The 18269-nt window shown below is 40.0% G+C and overlaps 1 protein-coding gene across 4 annotated transcripts in view; it reads left to right on the top strand.

Annotated features, from left to right (window-relative positions):
• The window catches only part of LOC113152707 (cyclin-dependent kinase-like 5), a 30730-nt gene that overhangs the window by 5189 nt on the left and 7272 nt on the right, over positions 1-18269 (top strand). For all 4 annotated transcript variants that reach the window (XM_026346106.1, XM_026346107.2, XM_026346104.1 and 1 more), the window contains exons 4-12: positions 11532-11577; positions 11677-11813; positions 11920-12040; positions 12657-12716; positions 13563-13653; positions 13784-13973; positions 15391-15471; positions 16338-16504; positions 17210-18254. In XM_026346106.1, the coding sequence (XP_026201891.1) occupies positions 11532-11577; positions 11677-11813; positions 11920-12040; positions 12657-12716; positions 13563-13653; positions 13784-13973; positions 15391-15471; positions 16338-16504; positions 17210-18254 (1938 nt within the window). The remainder of the gene's footprint in view (positions 1-11531; positions 11578-11676; positions 11814-11919; positions 12041-12656; positions 12717-13562; positions 13654-13783; positions 13974-15390; positions 15472-16337; positions 16505-17209; positions 18255-18269) is intronic.

Raw genomic sequence — 18269 nt, 5'->3', positions numbered from 1 at the left:
CTCTGGTATGTTGTGTTGAAGCAGTTAAAATTTCTGCATAAGAATAAGAAAACCAAAAAACTGCAGGACTATGAAAAGCAGACGACCCACACTGCAATAATAGCCTTGTCATCTCAGTCCATTTAAGGAAGAGGCTGTGCCAAGAATTGACAGCAATCCAGCATGAATAAGAGACTAACTGCCTCCTACTTACTGAGATTCGCAGCAAACAGAAACACTTTCTGGGCCTTCTTAATCAAAATTCTTGATGTTTTACTTGTTCTTCAAATGCCTCGTAAACTGTCTTCATTATAATGGTTTTTACAGCAGTGACCTTATACAGTGCATCCAATCAGGTTTTTAATTCGAGTGGAAGACTTGTAAAAGAAAACAGAAGCAAGACTTGATGTTGAGCAAGTACTCAGAAGTGGGGAAATACAGTCTATAATTACAGGGATGTAGTATTCAGACTGATTGATCCCAGGCCTGAGCAGGTGCAAATGCCAATGGACACTGTGAAACTCTTTACTGTGTTTATTGTGTGACTATCTATCACCATTACAAAAAGTATTCACAATTCTTTATTTTTTTCACTTATGCTTATTTACTGCGTGAGACATTTAAATTAAAGCCCATAATTAGAAATCAACCAATTTGACAATTTTGGCTATTATGTCATCCAAGGTGTTAGTGGGGATAGGTAACTGTTGTAATGCACTGGCATTAGCTGCAATACTTTAAAATAAGTGCAGTACAGTCAATGCTATGTGGTGTCTTTTGCAATTAAAGGAGAATGATACCAGACACATTCTATCTCCATTATTTATTTAGATGATAATTATTAAAGAACATACATATTCGACATTGTAGACATTTTTGGAGGAGTAAGAATGTAGCACTTCTCCGCAGTACTGCTTTACTCTGGTTTGCTGTGTGGTTGTGAGTGTTTCCATTATTCATTAGCATATGAAGCTAATTTGAGATTTTTTTTATTAATGTTTTACCTTTTTCCCTGGTTTATATAAAGGTGCGACACTACCCTAAAATTCTGACATTTTACTACATGATCTCTGGGCTTGTGTATGTTGGAAATATGATACTGTATGCAGTTTTGATTAGTAACTTGTGCAAAAGCACACAAGGATGCATTCTCTGGCTGCAGATCAATATGGACCATTGCCATCTGGAAAATATTGTATTGTTAGTGTGAATGAACTGACATGTTATTTTCAAGAGCTAACTCACAGATCTATGCTGCATAATTATGTGTGCATACACACAGGCCTGAGCACACTGTCAAACACACACTTCATGCACAGCCGCGCACACACACACACGTGTGTTGACACTTACAAAGCAGAATCACATACAGGCTTACTGAGGGTTTGATACTGTGAGGGCAGAGAAGTGTGCTGGCCAGAGAAAATGGCTGCAACTGCTGCTGAGTCGCAGCTGCTTGTGCTTACAGAACATACTTATTTCACCAGTGACACGCCCCTCGAATTGGGTTTATACAATACATGTATTTAACAGGAATAATTAGATCCAAGAAAGATCTGGGGCCAGATATAGAATGGATGCAAACAGACAAGTATGCATTCACCAATATCCACACAATAATTGGAATCTGTTTAAGAGGCTGATGGATTACAGTGTGTGTAACCTCACATATGATTTATAGCATCTGAACACAGACTTAAGAGTCAGCTGGGCTGATTGGGGACATCGAAAGAAGTGTAATGTCAAAGGAAAGGTTGTTGGTGATATCATTCAGACCTAAGCAGATGATAATACACATGAATTACTGCCTTTATGTATTGATATTAAAAATATACCACATAAATGGGATAATAGATTAAAGCTACATGTGTCAAAATAGGCTATTACTACTGAAAGTATATACATCACTGCGTGTAATGCCTGCATGTTGACTGTTGTGGCATTATCAGAGGACTTTTTCAGTGTAAGACTTGAATAAGAATGAGATTCTGCTGCCTGCCATAATGACATAATGACTTGGCATTTATGATTAATGTGTGTTGAAAAGGTGTGTGTTGACATGATTAATGATAATTTACATTTAGAAGTCAGAAGTGTGCATAAACATCATTTAAATTTAATGGACAGAATTCAGGCTTAATGGAAACATGAAGTTGACATAAAAAAATAATTGGTAATGTTGCAGCCCCACATTAAACCCAACACTTACTGTTGTGTGACTGTTGCTGTGCTAATGGTAAAGGAACACAGTCTTTTTTCAGTCTTGCAACAGTGCGCAGACTGCAACGTGTGTCGTGTTAGAAGGTTTTGAGCAAAGTGGGACACAGGCAACCTCTTGTATTGGGCTTCTGACACATCTTTTATTAATTTCTCATCCTTGTAGAAGACTCACCAGTTAAAGCCGTTTTGGGTTGACTCATTCCTTTTTTTCTTACTTTCTAATGGGATTACTTTGTTCAGTTGTAGTGTGATGGTGTGAAATGAGGAGAATACCAGATTCAAGCAGTTTCAGGGATGTTGCATCTACAAATCCATCTTTTGCTCACTGAACCAAGAGGCTGCTCCAGGTCTTTTTCTCTTGACTGCTGACGCTTGAGAAAGTCCTGTGGATTATGCTAATTTATTGGAAGATAATTAAGAGGCTTAAGCTTTATTTATTCAGACATTTACTCTAGGTTAAAACAACATAAGAGCTGTATAGCAAGGGGCATGTTGTTCCATGATAGTTAAATACAATCTGCAGTAGATATAGTTGGAGGTAGGAGCTGATTTATGTGTTTAAAGCTTATTGGATGTCAGAACACAGCACAGCACAGTGGTAAGTAATATATAGGATTTACAAGTCTGCCAAGTTATCACAGTGGCATATCTTGTTTGGGACATTTTTGAGGTCAATTATTAGCATGAACAATGCATTCACATTAAATAGTAGTGATAGCATGTATGTGATGCCCAAATCAGGTAATGTAAAAAAAAAAAGGAAGCAGATTAAACCTTTTTGCAGCACCTTTGTTTGGATGACCCCCATAAACTGTAAATGTGAAATTAAATGGTGAGAAAATGGTACACTCATGTCTACATGCCAAATGAATGGTATGTATGTGGGAATGCTCATATGATGTGTTGTCTTACCACAACAGCAGATGCATTTGTAGCTGTTCAGAACACTAAATGGGGCAAAGCTCACATGCTGTGAGCCTTCCCTCATTGGGGCCAACTCCTAATATTTGCGTGGTAGTGGATAGTAAGCATATTAGCATTTGCTTAAAATGTGTGCTACATTTAGATGGAACCTTGACTAGTTTAGCAGACCAAAATGGTAATTGCCATCTTCTCTGTTTATTTAAGATGGATTCTAACTTAAATGGTCAAGATTGAATGATACATGATATGACAAATCTATTTCAATAAAATATGTAATATTTGGTGCTGTGGTTTTGTTATTGTGTTTTCAACATGACGATGACACAGAGAATATAGTACTGAGAGTGGAAAGCAATCTTTATCGTTTGCTGCAGTTTGACTCAGAGTTCATTGACACTCACACAATATAAGACATGTTTGCTCATTGTAGATTACATAGCAAACTCCCTTGCTCTCGGTTGACCCACCACGAAACTGTTGTACTGTTTACAATCACTTAGGAAGTTTTTGATATGTGTTGAACACAGAGTTAAAGAATAGATTTTTTTTTAGATATACCTTTTCTGACTTTATCTTGTAATTTCTGAGACTGGCCTGTGGTTGTGTTACAGAGCTGACTCTGAAATTCAGAGTAGTTTTATTCAAAAACCTTAATTTACTTTTGCTTTATTCTGTGCTGATATTATACTAAAGTATTTATGATTTATTATTTTTAAACAAGACAATGATGTTGTTCAAAGACATGTTGATTTACAAAAGGCAATATAAAGGCTTCTCTCCTACAGCTGATCTAAATCCTTGATAAGGCATTATTACTGACAACTCCTTAGCATGTGGCAGTATGTGAAATGTAGAAATGAGAGTGTAAACATAGCTTTGTATTTATTTAAGCATGTAACACCTTTTAGGAATGCACTCAACACAGAGGAGCAGCACCCTGAATGTGCTTATCATCCCATGAACTGGTTTCCCCCAGCACTCTGTCTATTGAGAGGTAAAACATTCACAGCCATAGGCTCTGTCTCCCCAGACATTTTCATGATGTTTGGAAGATAGTTTGAAGCATTGAATTCACTGATATGTGTTGGTATTAATTGTAGGAGATTGTAAAATTAAGCTTCTTTATGAACAGTGCTGGTCCCAGCTGTGAGGGAGTTCAAACCAGTACATAATATTACTGCAGGTGGTGGACAGCCACACTGACATTACTATCCTGTAATGCACCTTGATAAACTTGGGAATTCATGATGCAGCAGGACAATGACCTTAAACATCAAAGAAAATCTACTACTGAATGCTAGACATCATAAGAATATGTCTAAGCTGAAGCAGTTCTGTGAGGAAGATTAGTCCAAAATTCCTCCTGAACGTTGTGCAGGTCTAATTCACAGCTACAGGGAGCAAAACACACTTCAACCAGTCATTACAGTTGCTATTACTTTTTCCACTATTACTTGTGTGTAGTGATTTTGATGAAGATTGGATCACATGTTATAACCAATTTATGCAGAAAAACAAAAAAAATGCTCAGTGCCACTGCCTATTTCTCGTGACTGCATTAAAGGAGGTTTCAGAACAGGTATATTTGAACTGTCATCTTCTGTAAAATGAGAAACAGACAAGATGTCTCTCTTCCATATCAAAAGAAAAAAAAACAAGTACCGCCTGTACATGGCTTTTGGTAAACATACAGTACACCTGCTATTTTTGATTTTGTTGACAGTCTACAGGCTTGTTACCTCCTTACCTAATTGCCTGCTTGGCACACTGCACATAAAAAATATGATCCCATTACTGTGTTGACAGGATGCTGATGAGAAAGCATAGAAACAGCAGGTGTAAATGTAAGGCTGGGAGCATGTTTATTATCCAGATAACATACCCACGTTCATATTGCATCTTATAACAGTTTACTGCAGCTCTTCCTTAATATTCACAACAGAATTTCAGATATACAAAACACATGTCATAATAACAAAGTAGTGCAGCATGTACAGTGCATGTTCTATTTTTTGTGTGTTTAGTTTATAGAAGAATGCCTTCAACACAGAAATATTTATTTAGATGCAGAGTTAAGATTCCTTGTGATGTTTAGCATTTAGCTTCTGCCTAGCCTACTGTGAACATGACTACCTGACTACAAGTTAAGATGTGGAACTGGAGGAGTGCTAATGTGATGTCGCCATGAAAATCTAAGGGAAAGACATCAGCTTGAGATAAAAATACCTTCTGACAGGCATGTCCATGCATTAGTCGATATGTGAGAAGAAGCGGACAGCTAAGTAAACAAGTTTATCAGACACTGGAATAAATTAGCACTTTCATTAAGGACAGTCTGTAGAAAACTTTGTTGAAAAAATACACTGTGCACAGGTTTCATTGAATAACCAGTGTCCCTATAGCACGTAAACAAGCCGTTTTGTTAGCTGGGACCAAATAACATAGCAAGTGTTTTACAGAACAGTGAAAAGAGTCATGTGATCACAAGTCATCCTATTATTAGTAAGTGAGCAAGAACATATGTGGCACATGCCAAAAGGAGTCTACAGGCACAATGCTTGCTTCTTATGGTGAAGGCTCCTGGCAGCTTCAGTGTGGCGTGGGGTTGTATTTTCCTGGCATGGTTCAGTTTCACAGAGGCCCCGAGGGCTAAAGACAGATGCCAACACAGAAGCCATACTCAGTGAACATGTTCAGCCAATGGTAAAGCAGTATGCAACCAGTCTGTTTTTTTTTTTTTGTAGAATGATGCCAGTATCATGGCCTAACCTTTGTATTAGTGTTGTACAGTATTTTGCCCTCAGCCTTAAGCACATTTTCTTTGCCAGATAGCATGATACAGTGGTGCCTCTGCATCTAGCTGCCTCTAGCTGCCTCTAGCTGCATCTAGCTGTGTTAGTCCACTCTTGATCATGACGAGCTCACGTTTCGTGGTCTTTCCACCGTTGTTTGTCTCTGACTTTGAGGTTGTTATTTTCAGCAACGTTGGGGCTGGAGCTGAGAATGCATCTCTACATTTTGAAGATGTAAAGCCTGTAACCAGTTGATTAGTGGCAGATTTAGAGAAGGCCGTCTTTGGTGAAATTTTAATCAACCAATCTTTGTTTTGTAGCAGTAACTTGATGTTTCTATGGTGACAAACCTATGTGTTCAAATGTTTTTTAAAAGCACTGATACTCAAAGGAATATGTTAACATTTTAGGCAATTATGTGTTCATTTGCTCTCTTTCTAGTAGTGAAATGAACAGCATAAAAAATCTTTCAGCCTGATCATCACCAAAGTTAGCAACATTTGTCTACTCACACCTCTTAAAGTGATAAACATGTTTGCTAGCATTAGCCACAAGCTACAAGTCATGCCAGCAACAAAGGAAGACCATAGCAGCAAAACCCCTTTGCTACTTTCTAATGGGTGTCAAGATGACATTTTTTATGAAGAAGAAGGTGCCATTTCTTCTTTTAAAGTGTCACTGTTTTCTATAAAGACGTCATAGTGCTGGGCAGATGAACTAGCTCTAATTAGCACCTCTTCAGTTGCTAATAGTGGAGAATGTTAGTATTAGTGCTGTAGAATACAGTCTCTGTGTGTTACATTGTAGAACTGGTGATATCAATTTAGGTAAATGCAATCGCAATGGTCACAAGTGAAGACGACTAAAATTAAACTGCAAAATTTGACTTTTCCTTGTTGTAATTCACAAAATCACCAAAAACGATTATTTTTTTACAGCACACTAATTACTGGTAGCATTTCTCATCAGCCTTGAACACCTATTAAACTTTGGCCATATATGTAATACAGTGTTCTTAAACACTCCGAGTCTCTTTACACTTCTCCTCATTGTGCTGTGTGATTCATGAGTAATTTGTCATTTAATTCTGTGTCACTTTATTCACTGAGAAGAAATCTGTTAACTTCTGGGAATGATTCATTTACTGTATGTTACTTTGTCTTGTGATTTTGACTTGGTAAATTGAGATATTAAAAAAATAATAATTAGTATATTGACTTGATCTATTAAGCCCATCACTGTTTTCAGATCTGCTGTGTAGCATGAAGTGAGTCACCGCAACTCTGCAGTCATCTGTTGTTTGTCATATCTTGGCCATAAGTGTTTCTTATTTTTATTGTTTTTTAGCATTGCTTCAGCTTTATGTTTTTAGTTGTGTAACTAGTGATACTTTTTCCAAAGATTATAGAATTGACATGGTCAGCTTAAATTTTGTTCCTCCTAGATAAGTTGAGTGGCTGTCAGTATTATCTAGATTTATCAAGTGGAAAAAAAGTCTATTCGCCTCCTTTGAAGGGAACAGTTATTTTTGCACCCAGTGAACAGAAACTGGGACATGAGAGGAAAAAAGGACTTTAACATCTAGCATTAAATAGGTCACCTTGAGTGGAGCTCTTGTCTATGTGGTCCTATCAGGAGCCAGAGAGGGAGATGTAACAGAGGACACACATTTCCTGTCTGAATGTTAAAGTCATCGTTGTCCCCAGATAGGTTGAGACTATTTCAGGATTAATTGTAAAGTATTGTCAAAGGCAGAATGTCAGAGTCAGCCCACCTGTTGATCTAGCCTTTGTGACTCAAGTCTCACATGCTGGATGTGGTCTTGTTCCCCTTAAATGTTCTTTCCAGTTATAGCTAACTATATAATGATAACAATGGATGTAAAGTACTGCAATTCAATTCTTGGTCCTTGTATGCAGTTGACTCATCCAGAGTGTAATTCATTCCTAGATATTAATACATTTCAGAGTCTCAAATCTGTTCTGAATGACTTCTTATTTTTAACCCGCTTGTACAAAAGTGAAAAACTGCACCTGGAACCCAGACGTATTTTATGATAAGGCTTTAGTTTTTACTCCAGTAGTTGTCAAGTCCTGCGTCCCTGGTTAACTGTTATCAAGGCAAAAACCATGAGATAAATCCATACAGGGCATGATGGGAGTCTGTTTGTTCATTATAATGTATGTGGCTCTTCTCTGGTCTAAGAAGAATTAATTTGTAATGTCAGTACAATATGACAGATGCCACAATGCACAGTGATAAACATTCATATGTACTCACACAGTACAATCCTAACTGAAAGCACGAGTTGACACATGTTGACTGCAAACCTGCTACCAGGTTTGTTTGTGATTGGTGTTTTTAGTGAGCAAATGTTTTCTTTCTTTTTTTGTTTGTTTGCTTTAAAGTCAGTATCATTTGCCTCCAGTATTTTGTGTGGTCTTTTTTGCTATCATGTTGATATCACTGGTCCTCTCCATTACATGAAATATAAATACCACAAAGAGCTGCTGCTTAGGTCCAAAGAGAAATCTTGGGGAATGCTGTGTAAATTTGGTGTACAGCAAAATAGCACTGTGCAATATCCCTTTAATGTTGAATGATTCTAAATTGTAACATTTTGACAAATGGTTAGATAGACGTAGAGTCATACAGTACTATCCTAGGAGTCACAGTGGCTGTCCTTGTAAAATGTCGGTGCACACAATTAACTATCAGTGTGTGAGCAAACAGTGTGAAAGACATCCCCCCACAGATTTGACTTGTATCATCCATGTCCAGGAGAATCAAACACAAATATATAAAAATGTAGTGAATCTTTTTTTTTCTTTTTGATATCCTGCGCTTTGGATTAAAACAAATACAGTTGGATAAAATCGATTTGTAAACTTTATCAAAAGTTTGAATTGCAACAGGAATACATTTCCAGTTTCTTTTGTTTTGTTTTGTTTGCTGTAATTTCCCAGCCACCAAATCAACATTCAATATGTTGACTGTGTATGTCTGCGTTCATCATCCCAAAGATCCACCAGGCTGTTATTAACAAATTTCACAGACTGATCTCGCAGTTCATGTTTGATCATTCTATTTGGACAGTGCAAACAGAGACATAATATGGGGCTCTTGGCATGATTAATTTGATCTTAAAAGTCTCTACACAAGCAAGTCTTGACACAAAGTTATTTGTCCTTAATTCTGGCTCAGTATCATTTTCAGTAGTTGTCTAATGAAGTTTGGCAGCACACACTTCAGACCAGATGAAAAATGTAACAGCATGATGCACACTTATGACTGCATCCTCTACTGACTAAGTGTGCCTTGGAAGACATGATAGATGACTGTTTTAATCAAGTTTATGAACAATGAATAACTTGTAATTAATCTGATGCCTTTTATCATTTTCAGTGGGTGACATTAACATAGTTATAAAACTGATTTGTCACTGTTTCTACTGTGAATCGTGAACAACTGAAAAATAATCCTACACTGTAAGATTCAATCCTGACTTGCTGTAATTGACGTCACAGCAGATGTTTACCATATGTTTTCACTGGTTGAAGATATCTGTAGTGTGAGGTGTGGCTGGAGGCATAAGGTAGATCAAATTATGAGACAGGTATACTTAATTTCTAATGACTTCATGAAACCATGCTTTGTTTGAATAAACTGTCTTATAGCTTTATAGTGTTCTGGATATACTGTAGACCCTAGCATGGGGCACCCTACTTTAGGAGGTATCAAATATAGGTGGTCTTGTTTGTGTTTAGCTGGTGCTATTCAGGTTGTGGGAGAGCGGGCAGCATGTTCCTAGTAAATAATAATTTACCCAGCTTGGTTTCTCTCCCACATAAATGAGCCTCCCAGTCCACTGCCACATGGGAATTCCTTCCTTCTTAAAATAAAATGTTAGACAGAAAAGTTCAGAGCAGCTGGTGAACTGCACTGATCCCTCTGATGTGAACATGTACATTTAAACTGCTAACTAATTTCACTGTGAACAAATGAGAAATCACTGTGAATACTAATAGGGAGATTTAGTTTTACAGTGTATTTATACTATATATTGTTACCACTGGGACTGCATTGCTTTCTAGCTCTTGTGCATAAAGTAGAAATAACAAGAACAGACCTAAATGACTAATTTGCTGCGAATTGGAACAAAGTAAGAGGCTCCTGTGAAGTTTTAAGCTCTTCGCAACTCTTGGGAGCAAATCAGTGTTGTTGGGAGCAGTGACATGAACCGTCTTTGTTTTCTCCACCTTCTGCCACGATAAGTGTGTGTTTAGTGGCATGCTGCTGCTGTGCCCCGTTCATCAACTGTAGAAAAACATTTTGTAGTATCTGTGATGTCAGAATGTGGTTTTAGAAGGGATCTTTTGAAGGCACAGTGTAGGTCTGCTTTTTTGGCAAATGGGAGCCTGAGAACAGCAGTCATCAATGACGTGAAATAAACTGCAGCACTTAATTTTAAACCTAAAATTAGTCATTTATCAAGCTATGGATTGACATCATACGGTCTTGTTTCTGATTGTATGTAGAGGGTTGCTGTCAAAGCCTCCTGTCTCCTGACTCAATAAACTGGAAACTCAACTAACTGTAAGTTCATAATGACGACTACATGAAGTGCTGGGCAGAATGTTGGAATCATAGCAGTGCATAGTGGGGCAGGGAGATGGAGGGTTGGGTGGAGCAAAGTGGATTGATTCTAGGTCTCAAGCTAGCTTAAGTTGTATATTGTTGCTTTAAATACATCCGGCATGTAGCATATAGTCTATAGTTGCATCCTTCTCCAGTAATGCTATAACAACACACTCTATGATGATATCAGAACAATGACAGTATTGTGAATATTATTTCATTTCAGACATCCATGCAGTCCTGCAGACAGTACTTCCTACAGTACCTACCACTTACTGTACCATTACAACATAGAATTTTCAGGATTTGTCATTCTGGTTAGTTGAGATGCACTGCAGCTACTTATCAGGCTTTATTTCCTCTATTAGTGATCAAGATTCAGACAAATAACAGGTTGTTTAATTTATACACTGCTGCGCATCATCTCCCTTCACACAGCCTATCTTGTGTAAGCACAGCACAGTGATGCTCATGAAGTTGACCCTGCTGTGAGTCATCTTATATTTCTGCATGCTGGGAGGAGGGCTCCCTTTTCACTGTGATCCATGTTGGAGTGGTGCGATGCTGCCTTTGGCTTTCTGAGGGTGGGGGAGAACTGGAGCACAGCTCTGAGCCATAGGCAGAAATACCAGGCCTAACTAGGACATGTCGAGAAACTGGGCTAGTGGTGGGGCATCTCACATCGAGAACTTCATGGAGGAATAGTGTTTCAGTGACTCAGTGATTAGATCAGAATTCCATTGTTTGCTTCATATATTGGGGATAGTTTTGTGTCACTGATCCCTGAAAGCAAGGATATCTACATTTCATGTGTGCTAATCCTTTGCTCGCTACATTTCAGTAGTGAATCATTAGCTACATTAGTTGACTCTCTACCTTTTATGCTTGTGACCCCTTCATATGACGTTTCCAGCCTTGTCATTGGGCGCCTGCCTATGTTGTGTAATTTTCTGCCACTGATTTGTGTTTTCATTGCAGGAGACCAATGAAATTGTGGCCATTAAGAAATTCAAGGACAGTGAAGGTAAGAGGGATTTTTTTCTCCGGTCTTTCTGTCACAGTTCATCAAAATCCTTGTCTCTACATGTGATCCTGATTTCCTCTGGGTTTGACCTCCACACAGAAAATGAGGAGGTTAAAGAGACAACACTGCGGGAGCTTAAGATGCTCCGCACCCTCAAACAGGATAATATTGTTGAGTTGAAAGAGGCCTTCCGCAGAAGAGGAAAGCTGTATCTGGTCTTTGAGTATGTGGAGAAGGTGAGCACTCTATTAAACCAATCGGCGAGGTCTACAATAACTTTGATGCCACTGTCACCTACTTTGGGGGTCATCTTGAGTTTCGTTTGTGTTTCTTATCTTTTAGAACATGCTTGAGCTGCTTGAGGAGTTACCCAATGGTGTGCCGACTGAAAAAGCACGCAGCTACATTTACCAGCTAATCAAAGCAATCCACTGGTGCCATAAGCATGACATTGTTCACAGGGGTAAGTTCCCTCTGTTTCTGAAACATTTGATAAAAGCATCAAAAAAGGAGAAAGCGTCAGTGTGGCAGGCAGAGAAGAGACGCTCCAAGCAGAAAAGAGGCTCATGCGATGTCCACAGAGTGTAGTATTTACCACTGCTCTATCACTGGGCACCATCTGTGCTTACATTTTGCAGAACAACAAAATCAATACTGCACATTTGCAGCATAAACTATTAATTTGTTAAGTCTGACGGTGGTTGAAAAGGTATTGCGATGTGTTGTAGTCGAGCATTCTCTTGTGCACAAGACATGATGGTGAATCAGTGGCAGTAGAGCAGGAAACCAGATGGCCCATGTGAGCTTTTGGCACTCTGAGAGCAACAGAGCAAGAATCCAAATGGCCTGTAGTATACCCAGGCACACATATGACAGTGTTACTGGGAACTGATGTATAAGTTATGCTTTGTCTTTCCAATCTGTGAATTCTCACTGACAGAATATGTTTTAGTATGCTAGTTGTTTTATCTTCTAAATTAGATAGTTGCAGTTGTAAACATGTGGTTGCAGGAATGATAGTAGTCATAATGATAATGTCTGCCTTATGTCTTACTCCCATCTGTGTTCTTCCTCCTCAGACATAAAGCCAGAAAACCTGCTCATCAGCTCTGATGACGTCCTCAAGTTATGTGACTTTGGTGAGCATAGCTATCACATAATGCCATTGTAGCATCTGTAAGAAACAGTGAGGTAAAGGGAGGATTTTCAACAGTGTATTTGGGCAAAACCAGCACTTCATCCAGTTATCTAAAGCTCAGTGTGCAGCTCTCTCTGCTTGTCCTCAGTCTGCTGCTGTGCGTTCTTCTCTCATCTCAGTTAATGAAACGTGTTGGAAAACATGAGGCTAATCATGCTTTCATTCAGTCTGGTTGCACCACAACAAAACAGGGGGAAACGAAAAATGGCATGCCCAATGTCATGTAGACAATCTGGAGTGAGAGACTGAAGACCTGCTGTTTGCTCTGTGTTAGTCAAAGGGATCGAGATAACAGACAGAGGGCAAACAGACTCCGCTGTGAAGGTTTACATTTGGGACAATGTCTTACTTCCCATTTATTTTCATTGTGTGTTGATCATGTCAGTGCAAGCACCTGAAGCAACTGTTTGCATCTGTGTCCTGTCCCTCTCCATTAAGCGTATGAGATCTTCAACTTTGGTAGTGGAATACTTTAGCTTTTTAGCATGATTAGATTAGATTCTGTTTTCATAGGTAAAATCTTTATGAGTGGATATGTGTTAAATTGTATCCGACATTAATATGACAGCTTTTATCAGTGCAGATTGTCTCCAAAGAGCTCATCATCTCTCTTCCCTACTGTATAAGTACAGCGTTCACCTTCAAATACTTCACACTTACACCTTTGAATCCTAACAAGCGTTTAAAGAAGTGTCCAGCTGAAATAATATTTAGGTTTCTCAGCCTGTAAAGGATTTCAAAAAGCTTCTCATTATACTGTATCACTTCCTCTGTTTTCTCTTGCCAGGCTTTGCACGTAATCTCTCTGAAGGGACTGATGCCAACTACACAGAGTATGTGGCCACTAGATGGTACCGCTCTCCAGAGCTCCTGCTTGGGTACGTCCTGTAGTTTTTGTACAGCAACCCACGGTGAATAGGAGAACTCAGTTACTACACTGACACATCCTGTTAGTAGCTATTGTTATGCCTAGCTGTCATCACCAATCCCTTAAATATCTGGTCCCAGGGCTCCTTATGGGAAAGCAGTGGACATGTGGTCAGTGGGCTGCATCTTAGGAGAGCTGAGTGACGGACAGCCTCTGTTCCCAGGAGAAAGTGAGATTGACCAGCTCTTTACCATCCAGAAAGTGTTGGGACCCTTGCCACCAGAACAGATGAAGCTCTTCTACAACAACCCTCGCTTCCATGGGCTGCGGGTAATGTCAGGCTACACTTCACACGCTTTACCCCAACCCTCACTATGGTTCCCACTACTCACCTATCCCTTCATGTTGCTTTTATTGCTCCTTCTTTCCTTTTCTTCCACTTGATCTTATCTGGTCTCTTTCTGCCTCCTCCTCTTTTTTCTTTTTCACTTATTTATTTTCTTTCTCTGCTGTGTCTCTGCACTCTCCTTGAATTTTTTTTTTCTTGATAGAGTTTGCTGCGCCGTGACTGATTGGATCACAATGACTCACCATGTATCATGTATCCTGTATGCTCTGTGAAGGAAGGCTGTTATAAGTCTTCTGTGGCAGTCTGGTGGTACAACAGACCTGGGTTGTCCTTCCTTTCCCCTCCCAGCCCACGCTTCAGTATATAAGTATCAGTTTGCAGACTGCCCCTCTGTGAATCCCTGACAGTGAATACTTGCTGATAAGGACCGTGGTTCTTGTGGGTGTAAAACATGGTTAATGTGTAAAATGCAGGAAAAAGGTGGTGCTGTGGAGCATATACTCTCATCTTCCCTCCCAGCTCATAAATACACGTAACCCACAGTACAACATGTAAGTTGTTTTGTTTTTTTTTTCTATCTAGAAAGACAGGCAAATGTTGGAAAGAGATGTTTCTTGAATAAACACTTAACACCTGCTATTGTTAGTACTCGATCAGGGAAAAATTCTTTATTCCTCATTTTCTGTGCGTGCTGTCATTTAGTAGCAAGCCTGCAAACTTCACTAATGAGTAAACATTCACCCTTAAACCCAGCCTTCCCACAGTCTTCAGAATCTTAATAACAGAAGATGATGATGCGGGGGGTTATATTTGCAGGAATCATACAAATACATTTTATTTAGATAGTAATGCAGCAGACGGCCAAGATACCACACACTTAGGAGTTAACACAGGATGTTTGATGGTTGTTTTATCACGCCGGCCACCTACAGTGTGCTTTCTGTAACATTTGGATAAGTGTGAAGTGAAAAGAACAGCCTCTGGATGTTTTTGGCAGATTTGCAGTAGTGAGAAGAAAAAAATCCATCACAATGAAAGGTTGAGGAAGATTGGATGTGTAAGAAATCACATGCAGTCTTGGCCTTGGAGAACAGTTGTGAAACAGCCCGGATTGTGCCACCTTAAATACAGCATTCATATTTTTGGATTGGTTTTATTTTATATCTACGTAAGCCCTCAGATATTTGTACAAGAAGAATACTAAATTTTAATCTGCTCATTTGTGATGAGAATCAGCAATGAAATATTTTTATCTAACTATATTTGTAACAGCACTTGCAATGAATGTCTGATATTGCTTATGTTTCTACAAAGTAGTGATTTTTGATAATTTACCACATGGACATTTCTTCTTTATTTCTGACTGACTGTAGTAGCTTCTATCATCTGTTGTTTCAGTTTCCTGCTGTGAACCACCCCCAAACTTTGGAGCGAAGATACCTGGGAATTATTGGCGGAGGTTTGCTGGACCTGCTCAAGGTAGGGATCACAGGTCTGGAAAAACAGGAAATGCTGCTCTCTGAAGGAGATGCTTATTTTTATCTTTCGTTTTTCAGTTTCACTTATTATCAAACAATATCATGAAAGCGCTCATTAACAATTTTTTTTTAGAAGCTAGACATCTAATAATTGCATCATTATCATTGTGTTTACGTCGTGACTGCATGATGCCTCTTCACTGCTTCAGCATCTCCCAGCTCATATCCTGGTTCCAGCACTGCTGTTATCACTGTGTCTGCACTGTAAACAGGAGCTCCATGTCAAGAATGTGGGCTGTGCTTGTGCAATTGCGCTTTTCCCAACAGATAATGAGTCATCACTAACATAATGTCATCCTAGGATTGACTTCAGCAAGGACAGGCCTCTCTGTCCTTACAAACCAGGCTTTGTTGAGTTGAGTTTAGACATTAACTGAACAAAATTTATTTGGTAATCGCTAATGTAAAGCTGCTTGAGATGCAAAGACTAATTGTTGTAATCTTAGTTTTGTTTTTGCTTTGACAATATAAGGAAAGTTGCTGCCACTATACAATTTTAGTTATGTCGAACATAGCTACATTCAGGTTTCAGTGCAGAGGTTTTATTTTGAGTGCATGCATGATTCAGCTTAAATTAAATTCTATAGAGACAGGCTATTAAACATTCAAGTGAAAAAAAAGCAAATGTCACAAATCACATTTCACATCATTGTTTGATGACTGCAAGACAATTAAAAGCTGCAGCAGCCTGCCTTTTATGATAATAGTAATGACTCATTATAGAATGAGTGTTTCAGTGTGTTTGTAAGGTCCTAATGGTCAGGTTGTCTTGAGGACTCATGTGCGCCCTCTGTGTTTGTGCATTAGAACCTGCTGTTGCTGAACCCGACAGAGCGCTTTCTCACAGAGCAAAGCCTGAACCACCACGCCTTCCAGACTCTGCGGCTCGTGGAGAGGTCCGGCCCACCCACACCTACACCTGTACGCTCCTCCAAGAGAAAACCTCACCATGGAGACAACCTCACCCCCAGCAGGTCAGCAGTGATCTGGTTAAACATGGCCAATGTTTTCCTGTTGTTCATATACATAAGTTAATGTGTGTTTTCTTCTGCAAATGTGACCTGTCATTTTCCCTTGAGGACCATTATATCTGCAGTTGTCAGGGCCTAGTGACATTTGAGCAGAATGTCTTGCTCTTTCCGACAGGATTCGGGCAAAGATAATAAAACACTGAGACACAGAAGCACAAAAATGAAACAGTCTGAAAAAAGCACATAAAACAGACAAGGTGTTTTTCACAAAAGCAAGACTGCTGTGCCCTGCTATATTTCTAATTTACATGAAAGTAATGCCATGGGTATTTAATTACTGGTGACATAGTATTACTCATTATACAAATTGTTTTTTATTTACTAAAATGTTATTCACTAAATTAGGCTCATTTGGTAAGTTGTTGACATGACTGATCCGAAAATGCCATATCTTAAATTTTTAGCATAAGTTTTATTATGTTTAGTATTATACCTATGCTGGTATCTAGTGCATACAAACACCCATAATTAAAAAAGAAGATGGTATGGTATTTATACATATAACCTGTTAACCTGGGTTAGTAGTTATTAGTACCTAGTACAGTAGATCTCACCAACACACTACTATATCAGCACGTCTACTACTGAGTTTTATTACATATAATTTGATGTGTAATGTTGGTGTTCTTTGTCTTTGCTCTTGGTCAGGAGCCATGGTGGAAAGAGCTCAGGAAGCCACCGCTCCAGCAGCAGAGAGTGCTCCAGCCTGCCACGGCACGAAGATCTCCACCCCAGTAACGACAGCTTTCTCAATGGCAACATGCCTGCAGCAATCAACCTCAGCCCCACTTTGCATCCCAAGAACTACCAGCCACAGATCTTCAACCACTCCACAACCTGCAGCATGGACCTGGCCAGCAGCAACTTGCCGCACCTGCTCAGCCCTGGTGAGGCCAAGAGCAAGGGCGACTTTGAGATGAACTTGGGGCAGAAGGTGTCTGATGGTCCCGGAGCCAAGTACCTCAAATCCAACTTCCGCTCGCAGCAGAACCGCCACTCTTTTGTAGAGGGGAAGACCAACACACTTCAATCAGGGGAGAAGCACAGTCGACACAGTTACATGGAGTCCCACAGCTCCACGCCCTCCTCCTCCAAGTTTGCTTACCTGAACTTGTCCAAGAGCTATGGCACACTTAGCGATGCCAAGTCAGTGGGGAACTTGAATGATGTGCATCTTTATGCCGATGAGCCTACATCTCGCTATTTTCCCTCAAGCTGCCTCGATCTCACAGCTCCGGGGAGCCCAGCAGCCCGCCGAGTGGACAGACTGGGACCTGGCACAGCTGGTCGAGGAAGTATGCGCTCAGACAGAGAGAGCAACACTCTGGACTCCTCCTATAGGCGCTCCTCCACCCGCCACAAGGCCTCAGAAGAGGCCAAGTCACCAGATTCTCTGGACCCTGGAGACAGTAGCGTTGAAAGGAGCCATGCTCACTCTCTGTCTGCCCCGCATGACGCTCTGGCGTATGGTCAGGGATACACCAGCCCTTTCTCCTCCCAGCAGCGGCCACACCGCCATTCCATGTACGTACGGAGGGACCACCAGAGGACACATGGGGGAGATGAGGGGCTGGTGGTGGGGCAGGGCATGCCCACCAGAGCCAGCAGCCTCCAGCTCCTTTCACCACAGCTGCAGCACCGCACACTGCCCCGCCACTCTGGGGCCTCCTCCAGAGAAGAAGACATGAGCAGGGTCAGTGATCAGCCC

The sequence above is a fragment of the Anabas testudineus genome, chromosome 4, assembly GCF_900324465.2.
Source record: "Anabas testudineus chromosome 4, fAnaTes1.2, whole genome shotgun sequence".
In the NCBI taxonomy this organism is placed as follows: Eukaryota; Metazoa; Chordata; class Actinopteri; order Anabantiformes; family Anabantidae; genus Anabas; species Anabas testudineus.
Note: the sequence above shows the minus strand (reverse complement) of the source record. Positions and strands in the feature narration are given on the sequence as shown.